The sequence below is a fragment of the Microcaecilia unicolor genome, chromosome 8 (genome assembly GCF_901765095.1).
Source record: "Microcaecilia unicolor chromosome 8, aMicUni1.1, whole genome shotgun sequence".
Lineage (NCBI taxonomy): Eukaryota > Metazoa > Chordata > Amphibia > Gymnophiona > Siphonopidae > Microcaecilia > Microcaecilia unicolor.
This window is the reverse complement of record NC_044038.1, coordinates 217,480,760-217,494,411: the sequence shown is the minus strand read 5'-3', so window position 1 is coordinate 217,494,411 and position 13,652 is coordinate 217,480,760. Positions and strand designations below refer to the sequence as shown.

The 13,652-nt window shown below is 45.1% G+C and overlaps 1 protein-coding gene across 1 annotated transcript in view; it reads right to left on the bottom strand.

Annotated features, from left to right (window-relative positions):
* Positions 1 to 12,156, bottom strand: part of B4GALT5 (beta-1,4-galactosyltransferase 5) — a 129,139-nt gene extending 116,983 nt beyond the window's left edge. Inside the window, exon 1 of the mRNA XM_030212757.1 lies at positions 11,808 to 12,156. Within this exon, the coding sequence (XP_030068617.1) occupies positions 11,808 to 11,934 (127 nt within the window). The 5' untranslated portion in view covers positions 11,935 to 12,156. The remainder of the gene's footprint in view (positions 1 to 11,807) is intronic.
* Positions 12,157 to 13,652: the final 1,496 nt, after the last annotated feature.

Sequence of the window (13,652 nt, the reverse complement as noted above, 5' to 3'; positions counted from 1 at the left end):
CTCACCGGAGACTTGCATAAGAAAGTGGAGGAGCGGCCTAGTGGTTAAAGGGAAAGGGAAAGGGGACTTGATATACCGCCTTTCTGTGGTATTTTGCAACTACATTCAAAGCGGTTTACATATATTCAGGTACTTATTTTGTACCTGGAGCAATGGAGGGTGAAGTGTCTTGCCCACAGTCACAAGGCGATGCAGTGGGAATCGAAACCCAGTTTCCCCAGGATCAAAGTCCGCTGCACTAACCACTAGGTTACTCCTCCACTCCGCACCGTCTGCAATCCAGAGGTGGCCGGTCAAATCCACTGCTGCTCCTTGTGATCTTGGGCAAGTCACTTAACCCTGCATTGCTTCAGGTATAAACTTAGATTGTGACTTAGATTGTGAGCCCTCCTGGGACAGAGAAATATCCAGAGTGCCTGAATGTAACTCACCTTGAGCTACTACTGAAAAAGGTGTGAGCAAAATCTAAATAAATAAATTAAATAAATAAGGGCACTATCACCCTCTCCCTATGTACCTGAGCATTCTTCTGGCTTTGACCGTCACGACCTTTTCTACCTGTTTGGCCACCTTAAAAACTGAAAGGCAGCTGGCATACCATTATATGAGCTCTTCTCCACTGGCAACCGAGCAGCAGGCTTTGTCCAACACTGCAATAGGTACTAAAGACAGAAGAGGGGATTGGCCTACCTGATGTATTTAAACTAAAGCAAATAAAAAAAACAAAGCACTTCACATTTTTGTACTGGAGCTGGTACTTAAAAACTGACATACTACAATCAGGTGAATTTTCCCTGCGATGTGCCCTTCCTGGATTTACTTTCTAAAAAGCTATTGCACCAGATCAAAACATTTTTTTTTAGTTCTTTCATACTGATTGGCCCAGTGACAATGGTTCTTTAAATATTTCTTCTGGGTTTCCAAGAGTAAGAAAACCATACTTTACATTGACAAACGCAGAAAGTGACTGCCCACAAAATATTTTTGACAAGTTGAACTGTCAAAATCTTCAGAGGCCAGCGAAAATATATTGTTCGCTGTGTAACAATCTTTTGGAGTAGAAGGAAGAGTTAGGGGTTCTCTTTATCTGTCACTCTCTTCCTTCTCACACCCTCTTCTGTGTAATCAGTGCTGTGTGCTTGTCCTTGTGGTAAGCAAAGGGACAGGTCTGGCTGCAGCTGTAGGCCTTCCTTCCCACTGTCTTCCTGGAACTGTAGGAACCCCCCCCCCCCCCCCCCCCCCAGGGCTGAGAAGGTGCCACCTCAGGTGCAATGGTGGGTCTTCAACTAAACTTAGCTGGAGATACAGCTGTAAACCTGACATCTGCCAGCCAGAAATGACATTTCAGCCTGATAAATGTTCCATCCTTACCTATCTTTACCTTCCAAGAGTTTATTGCCAAACCACTCCCAAAGCTTGCATCAATACAGCAACAGAATCCAGATCTGTAATATGTCAGCCACTGACAGGGCTGACTGACAATGAGCAACTGTGTTTCATACTGGCCCTACTTTTTGACCCCACTTTTCAGCGCTTACTAATTTGTGCAGACGGGATGCCGCCACGAGTCTCTCTGCATGTGGTCCCACATCCCCCACGGGTCAGCCGCCACGGATCCCTTCTCAGAACATTCACAACCGATGTCTATTTTTTCAGTTTGTGTAAGAACTGCCTCATCATGGCACATGCGATTACTAACAGCTTGGATTTCAAAAGCAAACTCGCAGTTTTATTTTAAATTCTGCATTAAATGATCTGAAAATGGCCTCACCTTTATTAGATTCAAGCTGCATAGCCTATACCTGCAGAGGAGGTCTCAACAGCAGTGAAAGAGAAAAACAGGTAAGCCCGGTTCAAATCCACTGTCACTCCTTGTGATCTTGGCCAAGTCATTTAACCCTTCATCACACTCAGGTACAATACGGAAGATTATGTAACTTCTTGTTTCATGGAGGGATGCACAGTGTCTATTTTATTTATTGACTTTTGTACCCGCTCTTTCCCCACACATACGCGGGGTCAGTGTCAGTGCGTTTTCCATAGAGGCATATTTCAAAGCACTTAGCCTTCCAAAGTCCATTAGAAAGCCTATGGAACTTTGAAGGCTAAAGATGCTTTGGAAAATATGCCTCATAGTGATACTTGACGACGTAAGTCACCTTGAGCTAAACTAAAAGAGGCTGCAAGCTAAATCTCAAACTATAACACCCCAGTGAAGAAGCCCTTATATAGGAAATCAGACATGGAAAATAAAAGAGAATGCAAAGACCTCAACAACACCAGAACAGAACTTATTGGTGACTTAAGACAATCCTACAATATCCTAGGCAGGTTCTAATCATTTCAGTACACAATAATCATTTAGAACTTTTCTTCTTTCATATGGATTTACTGTAGAGCCTAGAAAGTAGATTTCCCTCATTCCTTCTTTAAGAAAAACACACTTTTCTCAGAAAATAACTATAAAGAGTTAAAACCAACCAACATATTTTACTTCAGAATGGCAAACGCCCCTGTTTGGGATAGAATTAGCTGAACTATGATAAAGTAAATCACTCGATACTAACTTGTTTTCTGCTGCATTGTCTTGTTGTTGTGTTTGGTCTGAAATGAGGTGATTGGTTGGATCTTTACCGCTCTATGAAGGCCATTTTCACCAACCAGAAGGCAAGAGTATACTGCTTTTCAGACATAATTCATTCCACTCTTGCCCAACTTTCATTTACTATAATCAAAAGAGATATCTATATAAAGAATTCTCACCTCCAACGTTCTGAACCTCACTGTGTGGCAGGGAAACACTGAAGCCCTGTAGTCTTCTAGGCTGTCATCACCACTCACTCTCACTCATAGACCCGCCCTCAGCCACGCCCCATCCACACAATTCACAACCCCAACATTCTAAATGTAAATTTGTAGCTGCAAGATCCCAATTGGCAGTTCCACCGCCCTCCGACGCTCCCCCCCCCGACGCACAGCCAGAAACAGCGACCTACGCAAGGCCTCCACCCCCCCCCCGACGCACAGCGACAAACACCGCTACGCAGGGAGAGGAGTGCCATCCGAACACCTGATCCGCCGGCACCCCGAAGCTGCCGCCCTCCACAAAAAAACTACCCACCTGCACCCTCCCGACGCTGCCGTCCTGCACCCCCCCCCCCGACGCTGCCCTCCAAACACCTCACGACATTGCCACAGGAAAACCTTGCTAGCGCCCGTTTCATTGCTCACAGAAACGGGCCTTTTTTACTAGTTTCCTATAAAACACAACACAGATACATAGGGGCCCTTTTACTAAGCCGCAAAGGCACATCAGCTTGGAGCTACCTCTTAGCCCTTGTGGTAATTTCATTTTTGATACACACCCGCTATGTGCACCGGCAAATAATTTCAGTTTTTGGGCGCACGGCAGAAACCGGGCGGTAATCGTCATTCTACGTGCATAGACGATTACCACACGGATACTGCGCGAAACCTTACTGCTAAGTCAATGGCTGACGGTAAGGTCTCAGACCCAAAACGGACCCGCACCAATTATTTTGTTGCACGTCCATTTTCGGCAAAAATTTTTAAAAGGCCTTTTTTTAAAAGTGCACTGAAAAAAAAAAAATGGATCTGCGCACGCCCCAAAGCACGTGCCTACACTAGCGCAGCCCATTTTTCGGCACACCCTTGTAAAGGGCCCGAAAGAAAATAACAACAAATAAACAACTCGTCTATCCCGTCTGCCCCGAACATACAAACATTTGAAGAGTGCAAGGCGGTCCTCGGCTTTGGAAAATGCTCATAAATAAATTGTCCAGAGAATTCATTCGCTCTGCAACAGATACTGGAAATTATATCAATTGCATACAGATAAAATGCTTATCCATGTGCTCCACCTTTGCTTACACCCTATGCTATTAAGATGTTTTACGTTCTGCGCTGACATAAGTAGCATACGATGATTCTAGGGGGGGCGGAGCAAGATGGCGGCAGTAACACCATTCCACGAGAGAGCCGTTGGATAGTGCTGTGTTAAACCCATACCTCCTGGTTGAAGTACTTCTAAAATTTACCCTTATTCCTTTTTTGCTGATGCCGCATACCAAGAGGAAAGGGGTTTGAGAACCGGAACCCTGCGGTTCGAACTTCGACTCCGACGCAAGCTTTCTATCCACGGATTCCCTCGCGAGAAACCCCTGTTACGAGCGGGAAGCACTGCTGAGCTGGACGCCCGAGGAGAGGCTGAGCTCCAGGGCAGGACGTTTCATTGTCCCCCCCGGTGCGCCCACCACCACCGCAACCAGCTGACTTCGATGATGGGCGAGTAGCCCCTAATCGTGGAAACGAGAGAGGAGAGCTACTACCGGGTCTCCACTTCGAAGATACAGCTGAGGCCTGTATCATAGCAAAGGCTGAGAGTCAGATGGCACAGAGGCCAGGAAAATCTTTAGTCTCCTCGCCGGCGGTGACTCTTGAGGCAATAATGGAGACTCTACAGACGGTGATGGAATCAACTAGCAAGATTGAACCGCTTTTGGGTAAAGTAAATGAATTAACTTCTGCATTTTCCTCTATGAAAGAAGAGGTAACTGAAAAGATTCAAATCTGTCTAATGAAACTTCTAAATTGAAGGAAATTTCAGATAACATGCTGATACATAAAAAGTTGGAACATTTTGAAAATCATAATAGGAGGTTAAATTTACGATTTTTGAATTTCCCACGGACTTCTATATATTCCCCATTAGAAATTTTTAAAAGGTATCTGATGGAAAATTTGAAATTTACCTTAGAAAATATACCTCCAGTGAATAAAATTTATTATCTTCCTACAAAGAAATCACTACAAGAGTTGGAACAACCGAATTTAAATGTATCAGACTTACTAGAAACTTCGTTAACTGATATAACCGACCGGCAAACCTTGCTGGTTTCATTCATATTTCCTCAAGACTTAGAATCTGTTAGAAAGATGGCTTTGAAGAACTTGCAAACCCCATTTTATGGGGGGAAAATCTGGGTATTCCCAGATGTCACTAAACTAACTCAAAATAGAAGGAAAGACTTTTTAGCACTTCGTGTTGAAACTTTGTCTTTAGGAGCCTCATTCCACTTGAACTATCCTTGTAAATGCAACATTAAATATTTAGGGGTAAAATATGTTTTCTTTGAACCCGAACACTTAAAACAATTTATTCTACAGAAAAAATTACTATAATGCTTTTTGAATCTAAACCGTTATGTTTTGCCCTAAGATTAGGATGTGGGGAGATTATATATATATTTGGGGTTTGTTTAATCTGCTATTGCTTTATTTCAATCTTGTGATATGACTTACTAAATTTCTTTCTCCTAAGACAACGGCTCTTAGCCCCTCCAATTTGGTGGTCTAATATAAGTTTGTAATATTTTCCTCTTTTATTTTGCCTAATTATGTGATCATTTCTTAACTGTATTACCTATTCAAGTAGTAAATGCTTGTAAAAATGTGAAAATGAAAAATAAAAATAAGTAGCATACGATGCCATGCTATGTACTGTTTGTTATTTGAATATTTTTATAGCTATAATTGTCTGTTACCTACGTTTAACTTATTCTTCCTGTATACAGCCTTGGGTGAATTTTTTTTCACAAAGATGTTAAACAAATCAATTTAGAAAATTTGTCCTCAAGCTCTGAATGCCTATACTTGCTTTGCTACTTTAGTGTTCATAAAAATATACACTTCCTGCCACCTGAATCTCGGGAAAAGAGGAAAATATTATCAGAATTTGTATAAATGCTGTCAGTCCAATCAGCTTCCTCTATGAATACACATTTTACTTTCTATTATATATATAATCCATCATGCAAGAAGTACCTACAGTGGGGGAAATAAGTATTTGATCCCTTGCTGATTTTGTAAGTTTGCCCACTGACAAAGACATGAGCAGCCCATAATTGAAGGGTAGGTTATTGGTAACAGTGAGAGATAGCACATCACAAATTAAATCTGGAAAATCACATTGTGGAAAGTATATGAATTTATTTGCATTCTGCAGAGGGAAATAAGTATTTAATCCCTCTGGCAAACAAGACCTAATACTTGGTGGCAAAACCCTTGTTGGCAAGCACAGCGGTCAGACGTCTTCTGTAGTTGCACACATGTCAGGAGGAATTTTGGTCCACTCCTCTTTGCAGATCATCTCTAAATCATTAAGAGTTCTGGGCTGTCGCTTGGCAACTCGCAGCTCAGCTCCCTCCATAAGTTTTCAATGGGATTAAGGTCTGGTGACTGGCTAGGCCACTCCATGACCCTAATGTGCTTCTTCCTGAGCCACTCCTTTGTTGCCTTGGCTGTATGTTTTGGGTCATTGTTGTGCTGGAAGACCCAGCCACGACCATTTTTAAGGCCCCTGGCGGAGGGAAGGAGGTTGTCACTCAGAATTGTACGGTACATGGCCCCATCCATTCTCCCATTGATGCGGTGAAGTAGTCCTGTGCCCTTAGCAGAGAAACACCCCCAAAACATAACATTTCCACCTCCATGCTTGACAGTGGGGACGGTGTTCTTTGGGTCATAGGCAGCATTTCTCTTCCTCCAAACACGGCGAGTTGAGTTCATGCCAAAGAGCTCAATTTTTGTCTCATCTGACCACAGCACCTTCTCCCAATCACTCTCGGCATCATCCAGGTGTTCACTGGCAAACTTCAGACGGGCCGTCACATGTGCCTTCCGGAGCAGGGGGACCTTGCGGGCACTGCAGGATTGCAATCCGTTATGTCGTAATGTGTTACCAATGGTTTTCGTGGTGACAGTGGTCCCAGCTGCCTTGAGATCATTGACAAGTTCCCCCCTTGTAGTTGTAGGCTGATTTCTAACCTTCCTCATGATCAAGGATACCCCACGAGGTGAGATTTTGCGTGGAGCCCCAGATCTTTGTCGATTGACAGTCATTTTGTACTTCTTCCATTTTCTTACTATGGCACCAACAGTTGTCTCCTTCTCGCCCAGCGTCTTACTGATGGTTTTGTAGCCCATTCCAGCCTTGTGCAGGTGTATGATCTTGTCCCTGACATCCTTAGACAGCTCCTTGCTCTTGGCCATTTTGTAGAGGTTAGAGTCTGACTGATTCACTGAGTCTGTGGACAGGTGTCTTTCATACAGGTGACCATTGCCGACAGCTGTCTGTCATACAGGTAACGAGTTGATTTGGAGCATCTACCTGGTCTGTAGGGGCCAGATCTCTTACTGGTTGGTGGGGGATCAAATACTTATTTCCCTCTGCAGAATGCAAATAAATTCATATACTTTCCACAATGTGATTTTCCGGATTTAATTTGTGATGTGCTATCTCTCACTGTTACCAATAACCTACCCTTCAATTATGGGCTGCTCATGTCTTTGTCAGTGGGCAAACTTACAAAATCAGCAAGGGATCAAATACTTATTTCCCCCACTGTAAGTATTGCCATACTGGGAAAGACCAAAGGTCCATCGAGCCCAGCATCCTGTTTCCAACAGTGGCCAATCCAGGTCACAAATACCTGGCAAGATCCCAAAAAAGTACAAATCATTTTATACTGCTTATCTCAGAAATACTGGACTTTCCCCAAGTCAATTTAATAATGGTCTATGGACTTTTTCTTTAGGAAGTCATCCAAACCTTTTTTAAACTCCGCTAAGCTAACCGCCTATACCACATTCTCTGGCAACGAATTCCAGAGTTTAATTACACGTTGAGAGAAGAAACATTTTCTCCGATTCATTTTAAATTTACTGCATTGTAGCTTCATCGCATGCCCCCTAGTCCGAGTATTTTTGGAAAGCGTAAACGGATGCTTCACATCCACCCGTTCAACTCCACTCAATATTTTATAGACCTCTATCATATCTCCCCTCAGCCGCCTTTTCTCCAAGCTGAAGAGCCCTAGCCACTCTTCATGCTCACAGTATGACACAATGGCGCATGCCGCCTCCTTTCACGGACGTTTCAGTGGGGGACGATACTGTGAGGAGAGGCATGGTAAAGTGGATGCCAATATGGTCGCAGGAGATGTGTTGAATGTGGAGAACTATATATGTGCCTGTATTCAATTCTGACTGGGGGTCTTTTACAAAGGCATGCTAGCGTTTTTAGCGAGCGCTAAACACTAAGACACCCATTATATTCCTATGGGCATCTTAGTATTTAACATACGCTAATTTTTAGAGCACGCTGAAAACAATAGCATACCTTTGTAAAAGGGAACCTATGTAAACTGTAAATAAAAGTAGTATTAGTCCATTTAAAAGATTAATAAAACTATAAACAAGCAATGGAAATAATGGAATATATTTTTATTGGACTAACTTAATACATTTTTGACTAGTCAGGACAGCATCTGATGAATGAGCTTTGGGTTCCAAAGGCTAGTCAAAAAATATTTCGAGTTAATACAATAAAAGGCATCACCTTATTTTCCATTTTGTTTTTATTAATATGTAAATGATATACATCTGCCAATCATACAGTGTGTGTCTGTGGAGATCTTACAGATTTTATTTGGATTTACCGCCTTTTTGAAGGAATTCACTCAAGGCGGTTTACAGTAAGAAGAGATCAAACATGAGCAATAGGCAATTAGAGCAGTAAAAATATTCAAACAATACAAAGTATGGCATAGTATACTACTCGCAATGACAACACCATATGTACTAGAACATTATAATTAGTAGTGAGAGGTAAGGCAAAGTTGTAACATATAGATGAGTAAGAAAGTAGGAAGAATTAGAAAGTAAGGTGATTGATTTGAAGAACGTTGCACGTGAGGTCAGAGAGATGGTTAAATATTAACTCAGCTAGGCTAGGAGTGGATAAACATGTCCCGCTGCAGTATGTGCTGCCCGAGTCAATCCTTGTGTGTGTGAGTGAGACTAACAAGTTAGTTACTTCTTCCATTAAAGGCCTGGTTGAAGAGCCAAGCTTTCACCCGCTTCCTGAAGTAGTCTTGTGTTAAGCTGAGCCTTTCAGGCAATGCATTCCAGAGTGTGGAGACTACTCCGGAGAAGGCTCGCTTGCTGGTATCACATCGTGTAATGTCTTTTGGAGAGGGTGTAGTTGGTGAAAGTCCTTGGGAGGACCTTACTGTCCTTGGCGGTATGTGGAGGATCATCCTATTCTTCAGATACTCGGGGGCCATTTCCTTTCAGGGCCTTGAAGATCAGACATAGAGTTTTAAATTTAGCCCTGTATTGTACTGGTAGCCAATGAAGTTTTTGCAAAAATGGTGTGATGTGGTCATGTCGCTTGCAACCTTCTATGAGTCTTGCTGCTGCATTCTGAATCAACTGGAGCTGGTGCAGACCCTTTGCAGTCAAACCATTGTATAGTGCATTGCAGTGATCCAGTCTTGATGTTACCATGGCATGCACAACTGGGATAACATTTACCTTCTCGAAGTAAGGAGAGAGGCAGCGTAGCTGTCGCAAATAGTAGAAGCAGCTCTTGAAGGTTGCTTGGATTTGGGGAATCAGAGTAAGTGTTGAATCTAACTGTATTCCAAGGTTCCTGACTTTTGATTTGAGGGGGGAGTTCATACTTCCCAAAAGGGATTTTGATGTCAGGTATGTATGCACTTGTGTTAGGGACCCAGAGAAGCTTGGTTTTACTTGGGTTCAGGCAAAGTTTGTTGTGTTTAGCCCATTCTTGAATTGATGTTAGACAAGTGATCAGTTTATTCAAGGCTGTAGGTAAGTCAGGTTCAATGGGTATGAGTAGCTGCACATCATCCGCATAGATGTAGAACTGAGTGTCCATTGACCGAATCAGCTCGGCTAGTGGCTTGAGGTAGATATTGAACAGAATAGGTGACAGTATCGATTCTTGTGGTACCCCGCAGGTCAGTGACCATGGTGATGAGTTGCTGCCAATCGTTATGGATTGTTGCCTGTCTGTTCCATAACCAGGTCTGAATCCAGATTGACAAGGATCTAGCCAGTTACTCTTTTCTAGCCATTCATTAAGTTGAACAGACTGTGTGAATGTTATAGGAAATGCTGAAAAAAGTTGGGTGGGTGGGAAGATCAGGTGCAAAGGTGTCTTATGGGGGTATAGTGTGTGGGGCATCAGGCTATTTAGGGAATGAAGATATGTGGGAGTGTGAAGGGACAGACAGATGGACAGACCTTCTTCCCTAACAGACACTATAATTCCAGGGGGGGGAACACACACACAACTAGATCTAGAATTACTTCCTTAGTCTGGTACCTACACAGAAAGATTTGCAGCAGAACAGTGATTCCCGAAGGGTGGGTCGGGACCTTAAACTGGGATGCAGCTCTTCCCTTTGGGCAATCACTTTGACCTATGACCAGTAGCAGCAGACAGCTTGGAGTCTGTGAGTCAGTAAATGTTCACAGGCCTTGCCCCCTCCTCCTGTGTGGGCCTCCTGAGACTGGATACCCAGGCAGGTCACTGGGGTGAGTGAGCCAACACTAGCATAAGGCCTACATCCACCTCTGCTACCATTGTCATGCTCTGGCTGAGCAGAGAACAGGAAGTGAATGACAGAGTACAGGGGAGTAGAGATCTGCTATTTTGGATTTCATAATCATCAAGTAACAGTATCATGTGAATTTGTAAGTATTAAGATGAGGACATACTGAATAAAAGTTAGGCATGTACAACCCAAGAACTGTTACATCTTAAAACACCCCCTCCCCACAAGTTACAGCATAGATATGAATGTCCTAATCTCATAAAGTGATGAGCTCATCCCTCTTCCTGGAAATATCCCTATTCAGCAAATAGCGTTAACAAATCTGAGACGAGCACCACATTGTGTAGGTTATTAGTACCAAACCATGCCACCAAGCCATACTGGTAAACTAAGCTAATATTATTTTAGGACAATGTATTTTACATTTTGTTTTAAAGGGGAGGGGGTGATCTTCTGTTCTAAAGTAAAGGGCTCAGTAATACGATAACGTGTGCCCGGTCTCCAGGCGATACAGAAACACACACACATATGCTTCTTAGTCATACATACAGACAGGTTTCTTTGACACACATATTTCATATGACTTTTCTGGGTTGTTTTTTTTTTAATCTGCATGAATGAATGAATGAATGAACGAACGAAAGCTTAGGCTGAACTGCAGTCAGCTAGCAAGAGGACTTCAGAAGCATCGTTTTCCTCCTCCGCCTTCTGCTTGCAACCTGCAGGACCGCATAACGGAGGCTGCGATCGCTCCCCCCCACCCCCCCCCCCCTTACATCCTCCTCAGAGATCAATCCGGATCGAAGCCCCTCTCCCAACCAGGCGCTGCTCCTTCCCTTCCTCTGCAGAAGCTCTAACCCACAGACCACCTCCTCCACCCCAAACCACCGCTAGACCATTTAACACTAAAACCATTCATTCAGCGGCTGCCACAGAGGAAAGGGGGGGGGGATACTGCTGATCGGTTAGGGGGGGGGGCGGCTCAGCCTTTGCAGGTATTTTTTAAAGACCCTAAGGAAGCAGTGGGGGGAGGGGGAGATACAGGCCCCGATCCTACACCTCTCAATGTGTGTGGGAGCAGGAGGGGGGGGGGACGATACGCTCCCCGATCTCGCTCCCCTCAAGCAAAGGAGAAGGGAAAGGAGAGGGGGGGGGAGCAGAGGCACCGTTAATTTGAAAAGAGCCGCCCGGGGAAGGGAGGCAAGAAGATCTGTAGGAGATCAGCAATGGGAGACCTGCCCCCCTCCAACCTCTCCGTCCGAACTCACAGTCACCAGCCCCCCCCCCCCTAAACGCACCCCACCCCCCCACAACCGGCAAAATGAGCTGAAGGAAAAGCCCCACACGGGGCCGGTGTCTTACCTACGCCGGGCGCCACATAGATGAAATAGAGAAAGGAGGAGGAGAGGGAGAAGAGGAACAAGAGGGCCAACAGGGAGCGGTTCGGGATCCGCAGCAGAGCTCTCACCATCCTACACGTCTTCTTCATTGAAGTAGAAAAAAACCCCACGGATAATTATATAAAACTAAAAAAATCAAATTAATTAAACTAAATCCCTCAAGGGGAAAAACCAAGCACAGAGACCGTAAGAGCCGCCGCTGAGCCCAGTCACCCGGGGTGGGAGGGAGGAAAAAGAAAACGGAGCAGCTCCTCACGACCTCCACCGCACCGACGTGACGATCGAGCACAGCAGCGCCGAGGGGCGCTCGAACCTCAAGAGGGAAGGATGAAGAGGGAATGGGGAAAGGAAACCAAAAAAACCAACCACACGGCCCAGGCTCCGCCCCAACCCCCCCCCCCCCCCCCACCGCTTCGGGACAGGCTGGGCGGTGCCTCCGAATCTCCGCCTCCAGAGCGAGAGGGTCGGGAATCCCACCCACCCCCCCCCCTCTCTCAGCCCAAGGGGGCGGAGCGGCACCTCCCAATTCCCGCCTCCGCTCCAAGGTGAGGCGACCGCCGCCAGTGTGCCTCCCTGCATCGGCAATGAATTGGGCGGGAGGTGTCTCCGAATCCCCAGTGGAATGGAGGAGGGGGCGGGGTCTGAGAATCCACGCCCCCCCTGGGGGGGCGGGGCCAGGTGACTGGTCCTCTCCGCAGACGGCGCGCGGGGTCGGGAGTTTCTCTTTGTAGCTGGGGTCGATTGGGAGTAGTGGTGACGACGAGGTGCGGTGGAAGAGGCCTTTCTGTTCTGACGTCCGAGGTGATGTCGCTGTGCGCGGAATTTCCTGTTCAGGCGGCCTCTTCACAGGAAAAGAAAGGTTATTCCATTGACCTTTATTTCCGTGCATTCAACTAACCCAGGAGCCAACCACGCTGCCTTTATTCTAGGTGCTCTTGCCATCTGCAGAATTTTGGAAACTGTAGATCGTCATTATCTGTTTCACTCTAAGGTTCGGGTCTCCGTCTCATGCATAGGTCTAGTTAGCTGTATCGGGGAACATCGAAATCTGCTGTGCAGGCTGTGATTCAAAAGAGGATGCACCGGAATTTGCACATGACAGAGTCCCACACGCTTTCAGCAGAGTTCACATCTTGTGCTGTTTTAAATTAGTATGTACACACAATCGGGCAATTCTGAGGCAGGTGGATGGTACTGAACCGCCATGAGAAATAACGTCTCCAAAGCTGACCTTCATTACCTATTTGCATAATTGTCATGTCGGTCTAGTAAAGGGTAGGGAAGCAGAACAAAAGGCAATACTTGATGACTCAATGTTTCTTCCTTGCAAGCAGAGTTAAAAATAATGATCATTTAAATAGTCACCTGTTTGCATTAGACCTAATGTTTAAAGTAGACAAGAGGAAATAAAATTACACATTGACCTGAAACCTCTTAAATTTAACCAACCGAGGGGGTCCTTTTACAAAGGTGCATAGGCGCCTACGTGTGTCCAATGCGCATCAATTTGGAACTACCGCCCAGCTACCACATGCGCCGGGCGGTAATTCCATTTTTTTACACACGTCCAAAAATATTTTTTATTTTCTGCCGCACTGCACTAACTGGGCGGTAATCGGCAGTGTGCGCTGATGATTACCACCAGGTTAATTGTGAGACCTTACCGCTAAGTCAATGGGTGGCGGTAAGGTCTCAGGCCCAAAATGGATGTGCGCCAATTTTTATTTTGCCGCATGTCCATTTTTGCCCCCCCCCCCAAAAGGCCTTTTTGCAGGCGCACTGAAAAATGGACCTGCGCGCGTGTAAA